The following is a 21,507-nucleotide window of genomic DNA, read 5'->3' as shown; positions in this document are numbered from 1 at the left end:
TATTACAAGCGAGCGGCGGCAGCACGGCAAAGACGCCCAAGGGTGGAGGAGGCCGGGGCACGGCGAGGAGGAGCATCGGGGGCTGTCCCCTGCCCCCTGAGAGCCGGGCGAGGATGACCCCGGAGGAGGACGGCGCTCGGGCACCGGCCAGCGTGCGTATCCGTGTGGAGGGGCAGCTGTTCTCGGTGGAGAAGACCCTGCTGGTGGAGAGCAGTGAGTATTTCCGTGCCCTGTTCCGCTCGGGCATGAAGGAGAGCACGCAGGAGGAGATCGTGCTGGGGGAGCTGAGCGCCGCCGGGTTCCTCGCCATGCTGCGGGTGCTGGCGGGCGAGCGGCCGGTGCTGGGCGGCGAGGAGACCTTCCAGGCGGTTGAATGCGCCGCCTTCCTGCAGGTGAAGCCCTTGGCCAAGTACCTGATCAACACCATCAACTCCGACAACTGCATCCTGCTGTACCAAGCCGCGGCCATATTCGGCCTCCTGGACCTCTTCCACTGCGCCGCGCTCTACATCAGGGACAGCTACGCCGAGCTGGAGGACTACCTGGACTGCCTCTCCGCCGACCTGCTGGCCTACGTGGAGGCCCTCCTGCCCAGCTCCTTCGTGGCCGTGGGAGCCCACACTCCCACCTTCGAGTTCCTGGAGGACCTCTCCAGGACCATCTGCTACCTGGACGAGGAGGCCAACACGTGGAGGACCCTCTCCTGCCTGCCGCTGAGCGCCAGCACGTTCCTAGCCGGCATGGCGACCATGGACAACAAGATCTACATCGTGGGGGGCGTCTACGGGGCCAGCAAGCAGGTGGTGGAGAGCAGCTTCTGCTACGACGCGGACACCAACGCCTGGAGCGAGTTCCCCAGCCCGCACCAGCTGCGCTACGACGTCAGGCTGGTGGGCCACGAGGGCTGCCTCTACGCCATCGGCGGCGAGTACGAGAAGATCTCGCTGAAGTCCGTGGAGCGCTACGAGGTGTCCTCCAACACCTGGACCTTCGTCTCCGACCTGCCGCAGCCGAGCTCAGCCGCGCCCTGCGCCCAAGCCCTGGGGCAGATCTTCGTCTGCCTGTGGAAGCCGCTGGACACCACCGTCATCTACGAGTACGAGAGCCAGCAAGACGCCTGGCTTCCCGTCACCGAGCTCAAGCGGCACCAGAGCTACGGGCACTGCATGGTGGCCCACCGCGACAACCTCTACGTCATGCGCAACGGCCCCTCGGATGACTTCTTGCGCTGCGTCATCGACTGCTTCAACCTGACCTCGCGGCAGTGGACGGCTCTGCCCGGGCAGTTCGTGAACAGCAAAGGAGCTCTCTTCACCGCCATCATCAAGGGCGACACGGTCTACACGGTCAACAGGATGCTGACGCTCCTCTACTCGGTGGAAGAGGAGACCTGGAGGCTCAAGAAGGAGCGGGCAGGTTTCCCGCGCAGCGGCTCCCTGCAGACCTTCCTCCTGCGGCTGCCGCGGCGCGACCACGATGTCGCCACGTAGGCGGCCCCGTCCCACCGCGGGATGCTCCCCTCACACCTGGCCGCTCCCCTGGGCTCCTCTCCTCCTCTGCGGAGCTGTGCCCGGGTCCATGTAGGTGTCACGTCGGACCTGGAGGGGACACTGGCCCTGCCATGGGGGAAGGGGCTGCAGGCTCTCACGGCAGCCGTGCACAAAGTCCCACCAAATGTGAGCCAACAGCATGCAGGGCTCTGTGGCTCCTGCAGAGGACAGGCTCTGGAGAGGTGCAGACGTGAGGTTTACCGATTTTGGCCCCGCTCTGAAGGTGCGCAGCATCCCACCTGCTCTCTGCTCTGCTGGGAAATTAGTCTTTACATCCTGGAATTAAAGGGAAAGCTGTAAAAAGCCCTGTGTTTTTCATGACTGTTCTCTCGTGGCTTTTTTTTTTTTTTTCCCTTCAGAAAGGGAAATACCTCCTAAGGGGGGACCCACGTCAACGCCCCTCCTGTCTCCTTGCTATCCGACCACACGCCGAATGCTTTTTCAGCTGTGGCTCCGCTCAGAGCCACGGGCGGGAGCACAGTTCCCAGGCAGCCCCGAGCTCCCCGGGGAGGCACCGCCTGCACCCGGGACAGGGGGGACAAAGGGACACAGGGAGATGGAGGGGAGAGACCTCGGAATTGGGGGTTTCTCTCCAAAAACCTGCACGGGGGCAGGCCGCGCTCCGGGGTGAATGGGTGGCTCTCTGGGAAGCATCCATCGTGTCCTCGAGGGCGACAGCCAGCTGCTGACTCCTCCAGGGAGACACAACGCAGAGACAAGCGCTAGCTCTCCTCTCGTTTAAGCCAGAGGGGGCTTTTTAGGGCATGGCAAACCTCAGAGATACGGAGGGTGTGAAAAGGGAAGGAGAGGACAGGTTCCCAGGTGTCCTCGGCCAGTGGAGCTCCGTAACCAGCTGAGCTTTCCCGGGCAGCCACAATCCCAAAATTCTGGAGGATGTCAGCCCCTCTGCCAGCTCGTGGCTTTGCTCTGGGGGTGTTCAGAGAAGGGCTGCCCTCACCCCCCTTGGCAAGCGCCTCACGCTGCTGTCCCTCCGGCGGGATGGGGATGAGGAGTCAAGCTGGCAGCAGACCCCAAATATTGCCCATCCAGGCTCCCGTGCACCAGGCTGCCCCTGCTCCCCTCCCCTGGGGGTCAGGGCACACCAGCTGGGACATCTCCACCGCTCACACCACTGGCCCTCGCCAAGTTCTCAGCATTTTCGGAACAGGCTGCATTTGAGAAAAAAAACAACATCACCAAAATAAACAAGAAAACCCAAGCTTGCATCCATGTCCATATTTAAACCACTTCATGCGCCTGCCCCCATTTGCCCTCCACCCCCCGGCCAAGCCACCGTCCTGCTTGGTCTGGGGACCCAGAGAGCTCAGCCCCAGGTCCTCGTGGAGGTGCAGGTCTGATGGTGGCACGGGGGAGCTGGGGGACACTGGGGCTGCCCAGGAGCAGCCCCACACTGGCTCCCCACGACAAGGCTGCCTTCCCCCTCCTGCCCCATCAGTTTTGGTTTTTGTAACCTCGTGTGTTACCCCACGAGGAATTCGGAAGAGCCGCTGAGCACACTGCGAGCATAAATCCCATTGAGTCAAATCCGTGCTCCCTTCCTAGACGAAGGCAATTAACATTTCACTCCGTCTTCTCCCAACTGGAAGCAGCACATGGGAGCATGCTTCTTTAAACCACGTTAAGCTGAACAACGGGCTTAAAGCCTCCATTAAAATAAAGTTAAAATCATTTCTGTTACTCAAATATTTATGGCAGCTTCTGTGACTAACCCAAGACAGTTTAACTTGGCAGCCTCTCCCATTCCTTCCAGCTCCGGAACAACCAAGCCATGCAATTTCTCCCCCACCTTCGTGCACTGTTTTCCCAGCAGTTCACAGGTTTTCAAAGGGAAAATATTTTTTTTTAAGTGTAGCACCTGATGGAAAAGGCAAGCCTTGGCAGGCACTGGGGAGCGGGGCATGGACGTTCCCAAGAGATGAGTAACTCGGTTGCATCCGTCCACCCAGAGCGCGGTACAGAACGTAACACGAGGCAATTTTTAGAGGGAGAAAAAAGATGCTGTTTGTACCTCTGCAAGTAGGGGGGGGGGGAAAAATCATGAGCCAGCGTGAGAGGCTGTTCAGCCCTTGCACAGTGAGTGGGCACGATGCTGCAGATCTGCTTTGCTGCACCAGAATTTAGCACTCGATGTTATGCGGTGCTGGCACGAGCACACCACCGTTATCTGCCCCTCTGAATCTTAATGGTGTTTACTCCGCCAAAGCTTGCAGCCGGAGCCGGAGCGATCTATCTAATCACAGCTTAACCTCTTGCAAGTTTCTGTTTAAGGTGACATCATCTTGGCAGGGACGAACGTAACGAAAAGCTGTCTGTAGAATGGACTTGCCTTATAAGGGCCGTATCGAAAATAAAAGCTTGTATAACCAAAGCAAAGGCTCCTGCAGGAAAAGTGGGGATGGGAGCTCCCACCTGCTGCAAGGAAGGCAAGACACAGCCAGCCTCCACGGATGGATGGGATGGGATGGGATGGGATGGGATGGGATGGGATGGGATGGGATGGGATGGGATCACCACCCCATGCTCCATCAACCAATTTCCTCATCCTTTTCCTTGCAGAATATCTCTTGTGGCCACACAAGGAGGTGCCTCATTTTGCTTCTCAATTATATTAATGATGTTGCAGGCATTAAACGCCCATCCTTGGGTACGGACAGGTCAGTTCCCCCAAAATCTGGATGCAAAGTGTCCTCTTCGCTCTGCCACTGGGCAAGGATGGAGGCGTTCGTGGAGGGCTACACCTGCATGCCATTGTTTTGAGAGCTACCCAAAGAAGAGTGGAGCAGGGACACATTGTTTTAATTTGATTAATGCATTTTAATGCATTGGGCAAGGAGATCGCTTGGAAGGACACAGTGGAAAAGTGGTAAATACTTTGCGACTAATTAATAAGAATTGTCCCTGCTACATTGTGCCAGTTGGCATTTTCATAGGAAAAGACAATGACACTTTTTTATAAGAACCCCTCCAAGCATCTTTACTCAAAGAAATTACATCTGTATCTAATTCACAGGGAAATAATGTACTTTTATACAAAAACACTACCCATCGTTACGCTGCCAAAACACGAGACACATCCTGTACGGTGAGCTGAAGCTCCCAGTCTCTGTACTTAGTTACACACAAAAACTCCCCCAGGCATCCAGATTTTCCTGATCCTGATGTTTGTGCTTAGCCTACTTTTGAGCCGCTGTCTCCACAATTTAGGGAAGCATCCCCTGAATTTGCCTAATGAAAGGCAGAGCTGAGCCAGTCCTTCATCTCCCTGCTCAGATTTCATGGAGTTTCCTGAGCGTGAAGCCTTGCACAAGCCGTTTTTCATTGTGCTGGGTAAAAGCAGTGTATTAGTTACCTAGAACAACGGCAGCCTGTTTTCCTTCCAAACCCTTCACTGAGCTGCGCATTTTTCTCCAGTTTCTTGTTCAGAAGGAGACACCAAGTTGATCCGGCTAGGTTTCAATTACAATATCCAAACGTCATTAAGTCAGCTGAGAATCTTCCCAAGAAAGGAAGAAGTGGCGTTTCTGTGAAAGCACTCGGCTTTTATGAAAGCACCCTCTTCTGATGATTTATATCACCGCGTGTGGCTCTATTTGTAAACACGGCGCTGCCGAAACAAGCCGCAGGAGCTGCGCGTTCCCCAGGTGCAGGGAGAAGGCTCGCTTTCTGCTTTCGCACAGTCTAAGCGAAAGGCAGCTTGGATCTCATCCCCCCTAATCTAAACAGCAGAGTCGCTCGAGGGTGGATATGTGTGGGTGAGGAGATAAACACTGCCGATGCGAAGCCTTTGCCTCGGCGCAGTGACAAACCGGCGCGTGATGGATGTCCCCGGACGGGATGAGAACCCACGCTGGTACGCTGCTGCTCGCTGCCCGGGAGGGGACGGAGCAGCAGGATGAGTGCTGGGTGTCCCGGACGGAGCTGCCCATCGGTGCTGGGCGCCTTCACTGCCTCTTCATCATGAGCTCTTCCAGCGCCTTGTCTCTCTGGTTCCCGCAAAGCAGGAGGACTTCTTTGATTTCGTTCTGCTGGAAGCCCATGTCGTTGAACTGAGCTAACAAGTGCAGGAATTCGGCTGCCTGGAAGGGGGAGGAAGAGAAAGGAGTGATTTTATCGTCAGGATGCCTTCAGTGCCCCATGTCAGCGGGCACGGTGCGGCGGGGCCAGATAATCCCACAGGGCTGTGTTACGGCTGAGGGGCACCACGGCTCCCGCTGCCGGAGCAGACCAAGGGAGCAGGCCAAGTGCTAGTTTTACAAAGTCTTTCTTTAGGCAACTTTAAAAATAAGAAACGGTTAATGAAGTCGGCCTCTAACCTCACTTATTCCTTATAAAGTTTAATATGAATTCCAGCCGCGTGTTTGCGTTGTAGAACTACCACGCCAGGCCGAGGAAAGCAGCCTGCAATTAATTTCTTCTGCTTCCCCCCTTGCTCAGCATGGGCCCCACCACAACACCTCACCCGGGCCCTGTCCTCAGCAAGCCACAACCTCACAGATCCAAGAATCAGGCACCATCCTGGTGCTGAACCCCTCGTCAGAGGCGAGCAGTGTGAGGCCACGTGCTGTGACGGCCGGCATCACGTCCGACAGCACCAACGTGGCTCAGAGAGTTCCTCCGCTTGGCTCTGTGCACTGTGCAAGTCCTTTCACCCTTAACTGCCGGCAGCCAAAACGGGATTGCTGACGGAGAACAGAGCACGGGATGCGTGGTCCTGCACCTGGGACACGCCGGTGGGGACCCAGGAGGCAGGGAGCGAGCACGGACATTGGTGTGCCTGGGGACGGGATTCACACCGGGGCTGAGCGAGCATCGTGCTCGCACGGCAGGGCAAGAACAAGGAGGGAGACGATCCTCTGCGAGCCTTTGTGGCCACGCAACATCACCCTGGGGGTTTGAGTCCGGGCTGCGGCGTGTGTGGGCTCACTGCTGGCTGAGCACCGGGCCCCGACCCGGCAGGAGGCTGCACAGGAGGCAGGCGGGTGGGACCGTGCGCCCCCAGGACAAAAGGCTGGGCACCGCGCCGCTCTGACCTTGTTCTCCGAGTACTGGAACATTTCCATGGCCTCCTCCACCTGCCCTTCCTCGTAGCCCTGCTTCAGCAGCCGGTCGCAGGCCCGGAGGTAGCCCAGGAACTGGAGGAGAAGACGAGGAGGGTTAAACCCGGCAGGCACCGCGCTCCCAGGGTGGGAACAGAGCGACGCGGGGGCAGAGCAAACATCTGAACCATCCGGAACACAAAGCAACCATCTGAAAGCTGTTTTTTTTATATATTTTTTCATTAAGCAGAGCCCGTCTGGGTGAAATGCCAGGTGCACGCTGATCCCTAACCCCAGCTTCCCTTTGATGCTCCCAGCCCCGGGCCCCCGTGGGACCCGTGCGAACCCCCCCGGCCCCAGGGGAGGCCTGTGTGCTGTCATTACTGAAAGCAAACAGTTATTTTTGGCTTTCCTCATTGTTCTTGGAGTGCTGACAGCACAATTCCCAGCGGTATCCTTGGAATACCACGAGAATCATTCACTGTCCAAAAACATGTGTGACAGACAATAATAAATGAGCTATACAATAGTGGAAAAAAATATATATGGAAATGGCTGCTTGGAGAGATGGTGAGGAGCCCGGGGGTCTCCCCAAAACCGTGTTTGCTTCATCCAAGGAGAGGCTGATTCACATCTCCCAGACCTCCACCCTCTTCAGCTGTGCCGTAGCCAAGGAGAGGATGAAGTAAAAGACGATAAAACACACAAAAAGGCCAAAAAAGTCCCTCAAATGTTGAGCTTATATAGCTTGGCTAAACAGCTAGTTCCCCTGCAACAGAGTAAGAATTTTTTAAAATTTAAGCCTTAAAGAGCGGCTTTTCAGCTCAAACACAAGTTATTCGCTGGTCGTTGGCATTCATAACGTGGTTAGATTTTCCTCATCACCTTACTAACTAAAAAACCAGACCATCGCTGCGTTTTCTTGCCCCGTCACAGGGAGAGCTGCTCCCCACGTTCAGAGCAGAACGCAGCCAGGCTTGGCAGTCTGACACGCTGCTCCAGCCGTGCACGAAATCTGTCCCGCTGTCAACTCCACGATTTTTATCATTAAAGAAAATACATATACACCCTCAAGACTAAACAAAAACAGGTTTTTAAATACGTTGACCTGCTCACCTCCTGGGTTCAGCATGGGGCTGATGGCTCGCTGGGGAAGCAGCAGGAGGCTCTCCTAGCCCCAGGAGGAGCATGGTCGAGGGCCAGCAAGCTCGGTGCTTGGTTTTCCAGTGCAGGAATGTGATGGGGAACATCCAACGGGCACACAGAGCTGCAGCGAGCTTCTGCACACCCGTAACATTACCACCTTGCAGCAGCAGCTCGTGGCGGTGTCTCAGGGAGGCTCCTTATAACCCACCTGGACGTGAAGCCAAAGCCTCAAGCAGGGGTTAGCCTCCCATGCCCGAGCACCAGATGTTTCCCCAATGGCAATTTCATGGTGAAGGAACGGGGAAACGTGGCCAGGGCTGTGCGAACCTGTCTGTTGGTGCCACCCCTCCAGCACTGAGCCTCCACCAAGGACACAGCTTCCGCAAGCAGCAGCGAGCCTTGGGGAGCCACAGCCGGATGGGTCAGCAGATGAAAGGCTTGTAGGAAGCGCTGAAGATCTCAGCTGTTGCTTGGGGGAAGACAGCCAAATCTCATGGAGGAGGAAAGGGGCAGGTGTGTGCTTTGGCAAGGCAGCAGAGCTGGGGTTTTGCTGTATTACGGATTCCCTAAGAGCCCGGCCATCCAGGGACATGCACAGGCTGAGGCTCCCCAGGCAGGAGCTGAGGCTCCTTGCACCAGTGGTGCCTTTCTGCCCTCTGCTCTTGTAGGGTTCAGCTCTTGTCCGTGACTCCCTACCCCAGCAGATGAACCCCTGGCGTGTCAGGGCGACCCCAAGCCTGACAGAGCCTTTTAGAGAAGCTTTTCCAGCAAAACTGAGGAGGCATCGCCTTGTTAAGGCAGCAGACTTAGAAAAGTTTGCTAGCTCCCCCAGGGTGGGCTCTGCCAGCTTTGCTTGACACTGCAAAGAAACGGAACAATTTTTGGCTACCATCTGGTGCCACAGTCAATCTTCTTGTTTGAAGCTGTCATCGTCACACACTGAAACCCCGTGTGACACCAGCAAGCAATGAAGAGCGTCCACAGCCCTTGTTTTTAACTTGAAACATATTTTCCAGGAAGGTCGTAGCCTAATTTGGTAGTTCTGTGCTTGTAACGGTCGCCTGAACAGCTAGGCCTTGCGTTTCATCTCGGCTGTGTTGGGCATAAATGGGAAAGATGGGAACTTCTGGTGGGGAAAACCAGCACAGAAGGTAGACCTTGTATTTTGGTGCATTAATCACCTCTCCGAGAGAACGGGAGCCCGTGTGTTTGCACAGAAGGGAGCGGATTGCAGCATTTTTAAGAGGCACTGCTCCTTCACAAGGAAGAGAGACATTGCTACAAGACATGTTTGATGGCCCTCCACAATGGCTGTGGGCCATGCTCTCCCATTTCCCTCTCCCTGCCTATGTAGAAACCTTTAATATTGATGAAATAAAGCTTCCCTTCCCACCTGGGCTTGCAGTAGCGCTCTCCTGCAGTCCCGGGGAGCTGAGGACAGCGGGTTTCTCACAAAAGCACGACGGTTGCGCTCGGTGACCCGAACGCGACGCTTGCACGGAGCCGCTGGTTGCTCCAGTGCGGGCATCTCGGGTTTGGAGAGCGACCAGGCAAATCCCCGGGGTGTTTGTATGGAAATCGTCACACAGAGCTAACAGCCGAGAAAAAACGATGTGCAAAAAGTTCCCATATACGGGGGCAGGATCTGCTCTTCAGAAGAACGCTGCGCTCCGTGCACCAGATGGGGAGGACGGCGGCACCCGGCCGCTATCACTCACTGACAAGCTGAGCACCACTCGCTGCAATTTTCCTACAGCTAAGCTGTGGGCATGCCAGCTAACAGAAAACCCTGCTCTGACACCCAAATGCAATAAATGGCTTCATTTTCCCCAAAGGAGAACAGGACCGTGGGGAGCCCTCTCTGAGCAAAAGCAGGAAAGATGAATCTCTCACCATAGAAAGATGATTTTTTTTTTTCCCAAAAAACATTTTCCCCAAAGCACCCCACATCGTTTCAGCCATACCAGCTTCACCAACCTGCCCCAGGCTTTGTCTCCCGGTCTTCTGGAGGGTGAGGATGGCTTTGCGGGCCGGGTAGCCCAAGGCGATGACAGGCTCGATGAGATCGCGCTCCTCCTGGCTCAGCGCCGTGAGCAGGTCGGCCGCCGAATCCGGCTTGGTTTTGCGGGATGCCAGCGGCCGTGCCGGGGGCAGGCAGGTGTAGGGGCTGAGGGACTGCAGAATAAGACAGGACATCGTGTTGGACAACCGGGATGGGGCCACCTCCATGGCTCCCATGTGAGATGGCCATCAGGAGAACCCCCTGCCTGTCCCCAAGCCAGCACGGTGGGGGCAGGCAGCAGAAAACATTGCTCTGGCACTTGTCTTTGTGTGTCCTTGCGTTAGTTAAACACCACAAGGAAAATTCCCATAAATGGAGCAATTCCCTTCAGGCGCGTGCATGCTCTCCCTGCTATACATCCCTTTTTTCCCCAAAAATGGGTGAGTTTCCTGGGAGCAGGACCCGCGGTGCTTCCCCAGTGGCTTGGAAGCAATGCCCATGGAGCCTTGGAGAGGCTGGGATGCGCACCTCCCAGTAAGTGGTTATTACGTGGTTTGGGGGCACCTACAACAGTTTAACCACAAGCTTTCTCTCAAAAGAAGACCAGACTTAAATAAATCCATGCCCAGCTACAGATAGAGATCAGGGAAATCAGCGCTCGGGAGCACCTGTGGGGCGAGGCCACCAAACCCGGCCTCCTTTTTAAAAAAAAATATTTCAATTGAAAATTAAATAAGGTATCTTCTTTGTTAGGGAAAAAAAAAGAGTGTTTTGGTTAGGACAACACAGAAAGCTTGTGTTTAAACCCCAGCAGACAAAACCTTTCCCTTAGCTCTCAGGACACCCAGCACAAGTTTCTCCCTGGTGTAGTGTTTCTGAAGCCCTGTTTCGGCTCTGTTTCGCTGCCCAGAGCCCAGGACCAGGTACTTCGCCCCCTCCCTCCGCCTCTCCCCTACCTGGGCACCGAGCACAGGGCTGCGAGCGCGAAGCAGCTCACCGGGACCGTGGGCTTGTGCTTGCAGATGGGGGGCATGGGGATGGCTGGCCCTGGAGGGGGAGCTGGCACCAAGCCTCCCGCGCAGGACACGGCTGCTGCCGGCCCATACTTCAGGCTCCTGTTGTTTCGGGATCGCTGGGGGAGCGCTGGTGGCTCTGGGAGCCCTCCGTTCTCGGCCGTGGCTCTATTTAAAGGATGTACCAAAGCAGCCAGCTTCCTCCTGGCTGCTTCCAGCTCGTTCTTCATGTTGTTGAACAAAACCAAGGACCGCCTCTGCTTGCCCGTGTCCGGGCTCGCTGCCTTGTAGCCGTTCTCCGGAGGCGGCTCCAGCAAGCCGGGCGATGTCTTCGGTCGGATCTGCTGAAAGACATGCTGGTTTCTCCTCCTGAAAACGTTCTCATCCCTGTCATTTTCTTCCCAGGAGGTGGAGGAATACTCATCATCTTCCAAGTACCCGTCCTCCTCCGGGCGCGCGGCCTCGCTCTCCGTGTCGGAGGCTCTGCCTCTGCCCTGGTCGGCGGCGTTGAGGCTGATGCAGCGCCGCACCGCACCGTCCCGCGCTCTGCCCCCGGCCGTCTCCCTGCCCTCAGCGGGGTCCACGAGCAGCAGCCAGCACGGCGGGGCCGTGGGGACGGTGTCGGTGGTGAGCCGGTGCCGGGAGGTTTGGTGCTGAGAGGCAGCCCCCAGCCAGTAGAGCACCTTTCGTTCCAGCGAGAAGTCGTGCTGCGGGAGAGCAAGGAGCAGTGAGTGAGCACACCCAAAACACCACCACGGTTCAGCAGGTACGGGGCAAGCCCCGTAATAATTCACACAGGCTGTGCGTTGTTCCAGGATCGGACCCCACTGGGGATGGCAACGGGCACTAGAGCTGCAGGTCTGGGCAGTGCCGGCCTCATCCCTATGGGGAGCCCTCAACATTTTCACTTGGAAAACAGCCAGCTGCGGCGTTATTACCGCTTCTAGTCGTATTTAAAATCCTGTGGAGAGGTGTTTTAGGCAGGGAGGGGGTTGTGTTAGCTTGGCTGCTGTGGAGAGGGGAGAGCAGAGGGGGGGCACGAGCCTCCTGCAGAGCCGGGAGGAGGACATGGTTGGGAGGAGGACACGGCCTGTCGCAGGGCAGAGGGGTCGTGTCCACATCACCCAGCTTCAAACACGTCCGAGCCTCACATCAGAGCACTTTCCGGGAACAAGCAAGCTGTGCGTGCCCCAGCGCTCTCCAAACAAGGCCTCCTCCAGCCCTGGCAGGCACATTCACGGCCCAGGAATGCTGCCGCTACTGCTGTGCCCGGCCCCAGCCAACCTCCCCGAGGAAAACACCGTGTGGAGAACGCCGTCCCAGCCCACCACCGCCTGCCTCCAGAAGGACGGACGGACGTGTGCCCGCGGCCTCCCCCTGAGGTGGGGCTGGGGGGATGGACACAGCTCAGCGACACCTCTGCCTGCAGACCGCCACCCGCCTGCCCCTCCAGATTCAAGGAAACCCAGAGGAAATAAAAAAAATCTCAAAAACGGAGCGTGTTTTAGTGCTGGAGCACCACAGGCTGCAGGAAGCAGAAGGCCCGGGGTGCCCCAGCACAGTGCTCCGACCCCATCTACGGGTGAGACTGCTCAAGGCACAGCCGAACCGCGGGCAGGGGGCGAGGGGAGGCTTCTGACCCCCTTTGAGCTCCATTTTGTGCTGTGGTGGCGTCCTAGTGACAAAGCCACTACAGCAGCGGGGGTGCGTTCAGCAGAAGTGTAGGAGTGGCTGATGAGGAAGATCACAAAATGTCACAGGAAACATGTTACCGCACAGGTAGCATTGCCCTGTCACATCTCTGACAGATTTATTAATAGATATTTATTAAATATTATAAATAAATGAGATTGTGATGATTACAGACCATAAAACGCTCCCAGAGCAGGGCCTGAAATTGGCCCTTTGCAGGGACAAATCAAACTTCCTGTTGAGGAAAGACCCTCCATCCATCCCTCCCTCAGGCTTGGATGGGATTAAGGAAACCCGAACCCAATCAAAACCCTTCCTCCCACCCCAAAACACACGGTCCTCACCTCCTCGCACTCCTACTGAACAACAACCGACGGGGAGGACACCAACTCGGAGGTTTTCCTTCCTCCCCTTCCCCAAGACAAGCATCCCTGTCAGCATCCCAGCGGAAGGGGGTGTGGAAGAGGCCAACCCACCATGGTGCTCACGAGGATGTCGGTGCAGTCGGGAAGGTCTATGGCCGGCGCATCGATAAGGGTGTTTTGTCCCACTGGGTCTCCTTCGAGGCTCTTGGCCGTCCGGAAGGGGACTCCATCCAGGTAGCTCATTATCGCCGCCCGATTTCTTGCTGTCTAAAAGGGGGTGGAATAAAAATGTCAATGGAAGGACCAGCACCTGTGAGGGAGTGAGGTAACCCCAGCAAACTTGGGGGGAAGGAGAGAAAACTGAGCTGTTTCAAGTGATCTTTTGGAGAGAGGAAGAGCTCTGCTGTGTGCAATGCCCGGATTTGCAAAGTCTTAATTACTAGATAGCAGGAAGATTTCTCCGAACTATCCTTTGCCATTTGGAGCTTGAGACTCCTGACCAAGCTTATGGCTTCATTCAGCAGAGATCGTGAGCATTTTTCTCCTCTGCTTCCACCCCTTTGCCAGCCCTGTGTATGCCCGATTGCTTCCCCAAGCAAGGCACTGAGCCCTTTTCCCAGCTGTAGAGCAGAAACTGCTCTACAGAAGCTGCTGTAGAGCTCCTGCCAGCTCCTCCTAAGGAGGAGGAGGAGGAGGAGGAGATCACCTCCCAGTGACCTGGGCTGGGTGGCAGAGATGGCACGTGGCTGCCACACCGCACCGAGCCATCACGTGGAGCTGCCACACCAGGGGAACCATCACCGTGTCGCTGTGTTACTGGGCTGGTGTCCATAGCTCTCCCCAACACAGAGCTACAGAAGCACCTGCGCTTTATTCCTAATTTCTACCTTTATTCCTATTCCCTACCTTTATTCCTATTTTCTGCTTCAGTAGCTTTTGCCAAGGTTCACGTTGGTGCAAGCCACGGTGTCAGAGGGATGCTGAACGAGCCATTTTAAGGGGAGATTAGCTGCTAAGAACCAGCTGCTCATTTTAAGCACCGTGATGTGTTTTAGGATTAGGAATGGCCGGGGAGAGAAAAATTTCTGATGAACTGGGAATGGTGGCGTGGAAAATATTACTGCGATCGTGTAGCCATCGGTTCTGCATAAATGACTCAGTTTAGTAAAAAATAAGCCACTACTTGTTGCATCAAGTCCCAAGTCCCCAGCGATGACAGCGCACAAAATAGTTTCCTTTCTATAACGTTGACTGGCAAAAACCTGATGTGATGGTAAGTCTTCGTCTGACTTCTGGAATCTGCAGCTTGTTTGTCCCAGTCCTCACCAGCCATGCTGGTCATACAGCAAACACTTTGTGTGACATCTGTATCCATAGAAGTGTCTTTACATTTTTTTTCCCCTTTAGAAAGGAATGGCCTCTATGATGAAGAAGATAAACACCCCATGAAAAGAAAATAAGCGGCAGAATGTATTCAGGGAACAAAAAGCTGCCTGTTAATTTAATGTAAAAATAAAGAAAATGGGAAATGGCATTCGAGAAAGGCAGCTCCTTACCTTTGGAAAGGAATGAGACAAACTGTTTTGAATTAAGAGCGAAACAGAGTTGCTCGGCACCACTTGTTGCTCTGATCACAACTACACGGAGCTGTCACCCAGCTGCTGACGCCAGGAGCCCCAAATCCCCGGAGCCCCTAACCAGCTTTGCCGGCCCCGCACGTGTGCTGCCGCGAGCCCGCGCGGTGCAACGTGCCGGGAGCCATCTGCTGCCCAGCCTGAGAGGGCTCAGCCCAAGTTACAATCCCTGCAAGTGCTGACGAAGGGAAGGCAGGGAAACATCTGTCATCGAAACCACGTTGTCCCCGTTTTCCCCGGCTCGTTAACGTCACGGCGCGGCCCCTGCCTGCTGCGGGCGGCCCGGTTTGGTGCAAACCCACACATCCCGACAGCTGTGTGGCACCCGGCACTGCCAGCTGGGCTCGGGTGAAAGGAGAGGGGTATCTTGCTGTCCAGCATCTGGAACGGTCTCCAAAAGACCCAGGCTCATTTACAGAGAAAAAGCTGTGTTGTAGGGTGCAGCGGCAACGTGGTTAAGCCCATACCAAAGTCCTGCTGTCCTCATACGGGAACAGAACAGGCCCTTGGTGTCCTCATCTGCTGCGGTACTGCGCTAACGGCGGGCGCTAGGAAAGGCTCCCACCAATATTAACTCCCAAACCAGCTGCTTAAAGAAAAAAGGGGGGGGGGAAAGTCCATCAGGGTGAGGAGCAATGACTGTGGAAACACTCCTAGACAGGAGCAGGCGGGGGTCACTGGTAAACACGGCTCACACCAGAAAGCAGCTTCTGCCAGGGCTCCGACCTCTGCTGCTTCATGCCAGCCCTGCCCAATTTCACATCAAAGGCAGGCTGGCAAAGGAGCAGGCACCCATCAGGACAGGGTGAGCCTTACAAGAACAAGAAACCAAAACTGCACCGAGACCGGGGAAGGAACAGGATGCAAACGAGTCCTGGAAACTCGTAACAAACCCCTCTTCTTGTGGGATATTTGTTGTTGCACTTAGAGTAGTAGGAAATACCTTACTAAGACAAATCTGAATCTTAAGAGTGAATCTGAGTACATAAAGGTTTTGTTGTGTTTTTTTTCCCCCTTTTTTTAAAAATCAATGGCCCATCTCCCATGTATTTTACAAGTTCTTTTGAGATTTCAACCACTCCTCTTCCAGCTGTGGCTTCAAATTCTTTCTCTCTTAAAATATAAAATGTTTTAATGCAGACATCATTAGACAAGAGCAAATACACAGAATAAACCACAGCAAGCTTGTAAGATTGAAGTATACCTTAATGATTTGCTGGCATTTTCAATTCTTATTTTTATCAATAATATAAAGTTATCCTTACCGGTGGATGCAATCACGTAGCTTGTCTCACAAGGCACGGAGAAGAGGGTTGCTTTTACACTGCCTGCTTATCCACTGCTTAGGTCTTTAAATTGTTGCACAGTCAGACAAGCACCCGACTTTGACAGCTTCAAGATTACAGCAGCTTAGGCGGTTAGCCTGCCTCACCAGACATGTTGATGGGATAAGGAGCCTAACTATTTAAGCAGAGCATCCTCTGGTCACTTAGCTTCTCGAATTGAAAGTGTTGGTCCTGCAACAGTTTCTATGCTGTTTGAACTTTTGCTTTTTTTGTTAAGTAAAACCCCCAGGACCTGGGCTACCCATGAAGGTCTTGGAGCAACGTGAAGCTGGAAGTCACGGTAGGGAAGGGGAGATGTATGGACACGCAAATCGGAACCCAAATCTTTAGAGGACTTCATGGTGATCTGTATTTTGTGGTGCTATAGGTTGGCAATCAATATACGCTGGAGCAAGAACCGCAAACTTCTGCACTTAGACAAATCTTAGCTCTATCAAAAACTACTAGTTAGTGCTCCCTTATTATTAACAGAAATCAATGCGAAGCTTCAGCCACTGACATTACATATAAGCCCAAAGTTAAGCGCTGAATTTATCAGCTCAGAGTAGGCAATTATGTGTTGCCTCCTCCAGGAATTACACAATGCTGTGATGCTAAGAGATAAGGAACTGGAAAAGCTGAATCCATTCCCACACATTAGGGCTAAGTGAGAATAGGACTGCAACACTGGAAAGATGCCACGACAATCTGCGTAGACAAGCAAAGCCCCAAAACCATATGGGCCATCGCTGTTTTAAGCAAATTGTCCAGGACATGGAAGGCTTTGATACCATAAGCCTGTGTCACCTTGTAGGAGGGAGAAGTTCCTTCACACAAACCTTTTGCCAGCAACTCTCTGCATAGCTTGGGTTGTATTTGATGTACTAGAACAAATCTCTCCCTAGGAGCAAAAAAACTTCAAATGAAAAAAAAAAAATCCAATTTTCTCTGTTTATTCTCTACAAAAAAAAAAAGAAAAAACATAAAATAGAGCTGCATTTTTAATCAAATGTTACGTAAATGATCTGTCTCTATAGAAAATAGCTATACAGGCAAAAATAATTAAAGTAGGTTAAACTTCAGATTGTATTTTTTTTCCAGCAGGCTTATTTATCAGATTTATATATAATCACGTCTGACTGACTTATTTCAACACAACAGGTAATATTTTCCATGTTGTCGTACCAGTTCTAGTCCAGAAAAGCAAAATGTCAACAGCTGCTTTAATCAAGCTTTAAAAACATATGTCTTGTTTGTACTTAGAATTTGTTTAAACTTGTAACATGTTCGTTTCTACGCAAAAAAATACAGAAACTATTTTGAAAGCAATGCTTGACATGTTTCATTTAAAAAGAAAAACATGTTACTAATGATCTTTTTTTTTTAAACAACGTTTTTATTTCTGGAGATTTCAACATCTTGATTTAGGCTTATAAAGATAAAAGTCACTAAAAATAGCACACGAATACTGGCACAAATAACCTCGTCAGCAATGTTACTTTATTAAGATAGAGATTTGTTAACAAAAACTCACAGCAGGATTGTAATTCTGTGCCGCAAGAGGCCTGAGAGCTTTGGACTTGCTCAGATATTTCCCTCCAGAGTCAGAAAACAAAAACATTTCTTACTGTTTTCTTCCAGATATTCCAGTATTTGGCCACCAGAAACAGGACCCAAGGACGAGACCTCCTCTTTGGATCCTCTCACATTTACGCACCCAACTAGAATGAAACATTCCTTCGAAGTTAAAATAATTTATTTCTAAATTATCTGACAGCAGTGGCCCAAGTGTCGTTTGTGGGGAGACTTGGAAGAACCCATCCTGGAGGGATGCAGCTTCCTTCGGGGTGATCGGCCGGCACCAGGTACTGATCCCATTCGTGCCTTTAAGAGAGAAAGTCTTGTCTGAGAGGAGCAATAAGATTATATACCTACACACATATTTGTTCATGCCAACCATTACACAAAACAACTGTAAACCGTGCTCTGAAACATTTTTTTTCAAAGCAGAAATGTGAAAATTTTAATATACTGATACAGTAAAGGCAACAGTTAAACATGGAAGTGCACTCTGCTTCACACGGATGTCTGCTGGATACAACTTTATTGAGCTAGAAGGTAGATACTTAACCAAGAGAGAAAAAAAAAATCAGAAGAATTCATTGCACAATCATACTTGGAAGTTAATGAAGTAAATAAAATTTTACAGTCTCAACAAGCAGTACTTGTCACGTTAGACACTAAATTAAAGATTTTATTTCTACCTGATCTGGATTAGCGCTGCTACAGAATGCTCGGCTTGTAAGTAATATTCTCTGAAGGGTTGCAGTAGATGGGCAAGAGGAAATTCATCTGTTAAAACACAGACAGAAATTATTCAATAAACCAGAGACACCTTCGATTCTAGGAAGTCTTAGAAGCCCCAGATTTGCCAACTCATTTGTTACTCCCCAACCTAACTTGGGATCTTTACCTACGCAGCATGTTAAGGATTATTTAGATGCTTTGCACGTCTCTTCATCCTTACCAGAGCTGTCAGAGCAAACTCAAGACTAGCAAAACTTTTTCCTGCCTCCATCCTCTAAATAAGGGGAACATATGGACATTGAATCTTTACAAACCACCCAGGTCACGCTTACCAAATCACCAGCTAAAGCATCCACCGGGTGCAGGAAGTCTTCAATCTACTCTGTTTATTCCTACTTCAGCTCATCTACAACCTCTTCTTGCAAAATATTATGGAGTCAGCTTGAGAAATACTGCAGTCTATGCTGAAGAGCTAAACAGTTCTTCTTGCACCACATTTGTTAAAAGCAGTTATTTCTCTACGTTTATCCCATCTTTTCCTCTAAGCATAAATTACTCCAGCAGATGACTTCTTTCTCAGCTATTTTTGCTCCTGTAATTTAAACCCAGCGCCTAAGAGATGAAAAAAACAATACAGTGATGTACGGCATGCAGGATCTACCTGGATCCCCAAAGAGCTTGGAATCAATTTCACGTTTCTGCTGTAGAAGTTTTTCCCTTTCCTTCTTCTGTTTCTTCTCCATTTCTCTCTTCCGTTCTTCCTCCTGTTCTCCCTCCAACATAACTCTTAATGCTCTCTCCTCAGCTTCGTACAGCTCTGTCCGGTTTTTTAGCAATGTTTTGAGACTTTCTACCTGACTTTCAAATGCTTCGTCTGCTGAGGGAGGCGGACAAACACCTAAAGAGAAAAAGGATTAATTTAAAATTTTCAGATTGAGAAGAGGCTCTGTTAACAGACCAGAGAGTGGAGCTGGCAAAACGTAAGAGAAGCATAAGCCTAACCTTGCTAACAATTACCTTGACAGAAGCATTTTGTGATAAGGAGGAGCTTGGAAACATAGGACTGCAGCCACTGCATCCAATTTGCTGTTCAGCATTTGATAACTATTCTCGCATAACGATGTAACTAAACCCACTGATTAAGAAACAGCTTTTCCAAACTGTACCTTCCACATCACACTATTTCCTGCAAGCGCAACTGGAAAAGTTTGGAAAAATTCTCCTAATTAACCTTTTCTGCCAGCAGCCTCTTTTCTCAGTTTCCGAAGCTTTTCTAAGGCACGCAGGATGTCCATCATTCTCTTTGTGTCTGCTTGCTTCTTCCTGACCTCAGATAAGACACTGTCTGCAGCAGCCTTAAGTTCCCGCTCCTGCAAAGGAAAGGAAAAAAAAACAACTAGATGCATGAAATATCCCCCACAGACAAGAAAAGGTACTTTTAAAAAGATGAGCAAAGCCCTGGAGATCAAAACAACTTCCTAGTAACACGATCATAGCAAGTCAGTCAAACATCTGATCTCCTTTACCAAAAAGTCAAAACCTAATAGACTTTAGGACAAAATAAATAAATGCTGAGCTACTCATAAATTTGGGCCAGAATAGCTGTTGAATTTGTGAAGCCCAACAACCGTTAGCTTCAGAAAATTAGCAAAAATGCACGATAAATGTAAACCACACAGGTTTTACAGCTGTGCAGTTACAGACCATTAACATGGCAGAGTTTCAATGCCAAACCTTTCACAGCTGCTCTGCACCTCCCCAGCAACGGGCCCAGCACCCCTAGAGGGGTGAATCTTTGACCAGCAGCCAACAAAGAGGTGCCTACAACACTTCACATCGAGCCTGATTTGAGAGTTTTGTTGGTTGGTTGTTTTGTTTTTTGCTTTGGAGCCGTCTTACTTCCCCACGAGACAGAAAACCTTACGAACGAGCTTTGCAGGGACAAAGCAGGCAGCAAGGCCGAGGCACCAAACCCTGCTGACGGCTGCTGGGTGCACAGCAGGTGCTGTGGCACGGGGAGGCTGCGAGCTCAGGACCACAAACGAAGACCTCTGCGTGCACCTGAGCTCATTTAACCGCACCCGCCGGGCCACGGATGTGGCACAGCCGAGATGTCCGCCAGGGCCTCTCCAGAAGCCACCAAGGGCTGTGGGCGCCGCTGAACCTCCTTGGCCCATCAGGAGCCACGGAGGATGAAGGCTGGCGTGATGCTGGCGCAGCACCCATGGGGTGCGAGGGGACGGCAGGATGAGGCCGCCCGGCGCCGGAGGCCATACCCGGTTCTTCTCCTCCACCTCCTGGATGCACTTGGCCCTCCACCGGTCGATCTCGGCCTCCCGCTCGGCGGCTCGGGCGGCCTCCTCCTCCTTGGCCGCCTTGGCCTCCTGCTTCCTCCTTTGGAGGCGCTGCCTCCTCTTCCTCGCCTTCTCGGCCTTCCTCCCCAGCTCCCGCAGGTAGCCGGGTTCCCTCAGGGGCCTCACGGCCTCCCGCAGCTCCGACCTCACCGCCTCGGCTTCCACCCGCACCTCGCCCCATCCTTCCTCGTCCCCCTCGGCCTCCAGCCGCCTCAGGGCCCGGCAGGCGGCGGCCAGGCGAGCCACCAGCCCCAGGGCCGTCACCGCCAGCCTCCGCCCGGCCTCGGGGCTGGCACCGGGGGGCACCGGCGGAGGAGGAGCAGCAGCGGGGGGAGCCCGGCGGCGGCGGGCCAGGAACTGCGCCAGCCACTGCTCGTCCCGCTGCCGCTGCTGAGCCTCCTCCTCCGCCTCCGCATCGCCCGGCGGGGCCCCGCGGCCGGCCGGGGGCCGCTCGGCTGAGGGCCACGGGGGGAAGAGCGGCGGGGCGGCGGCGGGGCGAGGCGCCGGGAAGTAGGGAGCGGCCTCGGGGGGCAGGAGGAACGGCGGGGGAGCCGCCGCCGCCGCCGCGAAGGGGGGAGCCGGGCGGCCCGAGGGGCCGGGGAAGGGCGCGGAGGGAGGCGGAGGAGCGGGGGGGAAAGGCCCCGGGGGGAAGGCGCGGAACGGCGGCGGTGCGAAGCGGCCCGGGAAAGGCGGCGGCGGCGGCGGCGGCGCCGCCATCTTAGGGAGAGGGAGGTGCGGGAGGGAGCGGGCGGGGCTGATGGCGCGGGGCGGGGGTTGTGGCCGCGGTGGGCGAGGCCAGCGCCGTGCCGCCGTGCTTTATCGCCGGGCGGCGGCGGGGGCCGGGGCCCTCCGGCAGCGGGTGCGGGGAAAGGGCCCGCTGCAGCCGGGCCCCAGGGAGGAGCAGGGACAGGAGCAACCCCCCCCCCCCCCCCCCAGGCTGGAAGGGGCCAAGGTGGGGCCCCTTCGTTTCGTGACACGTTTTTACGACGCGTTAAAGCGTTAGAGCCCCACCAGCATCGCCTTTTATCGTTCGTCCGCACCAGTTCAAAACCAAAAAGCTAA

General features: G+C 53.5%; 3 protein-coding genes across 8 annotated transcripts; 1 reads left to right on the top strand and 2 right to left on the bottom strand.

Moving 5' to 3' along the window:
* Positions 1-33: 33 nt before the first annotated feature.
* Positions 34-17,004, bottom strand: UBAP1L (ubiquitin associated protein 1 like). Of its 6 annotated transcripts, XM_080607833.1 has the most exons (6): positions 12,937-17,004; positions 10,753-11,475; positions 9,731-9,928; positions 6,602-6,703; positions 3,427-5,647; positions 34-2,719 (listed from the first exon to the last, which is right to left on the bottom strand). In XM_080607833.1, the coding sequence occupies exons 1-5, from the start codon at positions 13,066-13,068 to the stop codon at positions 5,513-5,515; spliced, it is 1,290 nt and encodes a 429-aa protein (XP_080463959.1). In that variant the 5' UTR covers positions 13,069-17,004; the 3' UTR covers positions 34-2,719; positions 3,427-5,512. The 6 variants fall into 6 exon arrangements, with proteins under 6 accessions (XP_080463959.1, XP_080463957.1, XP_080463958.1 ...); XM_080607831.1 differs by having other exon boundaries at positions 10,753-13,070; XM_080607832.1 differs by having other exon boundaries at positions 4,921-5,647; positions 10,753-13,070.
* KBTBD13 (kelch repeat and BTB domain containing 13) lies at positions 114-1,853 on the top strand (the record flags this gene model as incomplete). Its single annotated transcript, XM_080607842.1, has 1 exon — positions 114-1,853. The coding sequence occupies one exon, from the start codon at positions 114-116 to the stop codon at positions 1,488-1,490; it is 1,377 nt and encodes a 458-aa protein (XP_080463968.1). The 3' UTR covers positions 1,491-1,853.
* A 155-nt stretch (positions 17,005-17,159) lies between the features above and the next one.
* On the bottom strand, positions 17,160-21,207 carry PDCD7 (programmed cell death 7). The gene is made up of 5 exons (XM_080607841.1): positions 20,368-21,207; positions 19,323-19,461; positions 18,753-18,989; positions 18,049-18,136; positions 17,160-17,668 (listed from the first exon to the last, which is right to left on the bottom strand). The coding sequence occupies exons 1-5, from the start codon at positions 21,160-21,162 to the stop codon at positions 17,551-17,553; spliced, it is 1,377 nt and encodes a 458-aa protein (XP_080463967.1). The 5' UTR covers positions 21,163-21,207; the 3' UTR covers positions 17,160-17,550.
* Positions 21,208-21,507: the final 300 nt, after the last annotated feature.

This window comes from Anser brachyrhynchus, assembly GCF_964034855.1.
Source record: "Anser brachyrhynchus genome assembly, chromosome: 11".
Lineage (NCBI taxonomy): Eukaryota > Metazoa > Chordata > Aves > Anseriformes > Anatidae > Anser > Anser brachyrhynchus.
The sequence above is the reverse complement of the archived record's forward strand: the minus strand, read 5'-3'. Positions and strand labels throughout refer to the sequence as shown.

What these genes read in the sequence shown, in the direction of transcription:
- UBAP1L (XM_080607829.1), bottom strand. Translation starts at nt 11,670, where the DNA reads ATGTTGAGGGCTCCCCATAGGGATGAGGCCGGCACTGCCCAGACCTGC. An exon ending in AGCACAAGCCCACGGTCCCG is followed by an intron (nt 9,929 to 10,752) that starts GTGAGCTGCTTC and finishes CTTATTCTGCAG; the next exon opens with TCCCTCAGCCCCTACACCTG. An exon ending in GGAGACAAAGCCTGGGGCAG is followed by an intron (nt 6,704 to 9,730) that starts GTTGGTGAAGCT and finishes CTTCTCCTCCAG; the next exon opens with TTCCTGGGCTACCTCCGGGC.
- PDCD7 (XM_080607841.1), bottom strand. Translation starts at nt 21,162, where the DNA reads ATGGCGGCGCCGCCGCCGCCGCCGCCGCCTTTCCCGGGCCGCTTCGCA. An exon ending in CAAGCTCTTTGGGGATCCAG is followed by an intron (nt 18,137 to 18,752) that starts GTAGATCCTGCA and finishes GTGTTTTAACAG; the next exon opens with ATGAATTTCCTCTTGCCCAT. An exon ending in GCAGCGCTAATCCAGATCAG is followed by an intron (nt 17,669 to 18,048) that starts GTAGAAATAAAA and finishes TCTCTCTTAAAG; the next exon opens with GCACGAATGGGATCAGTACC.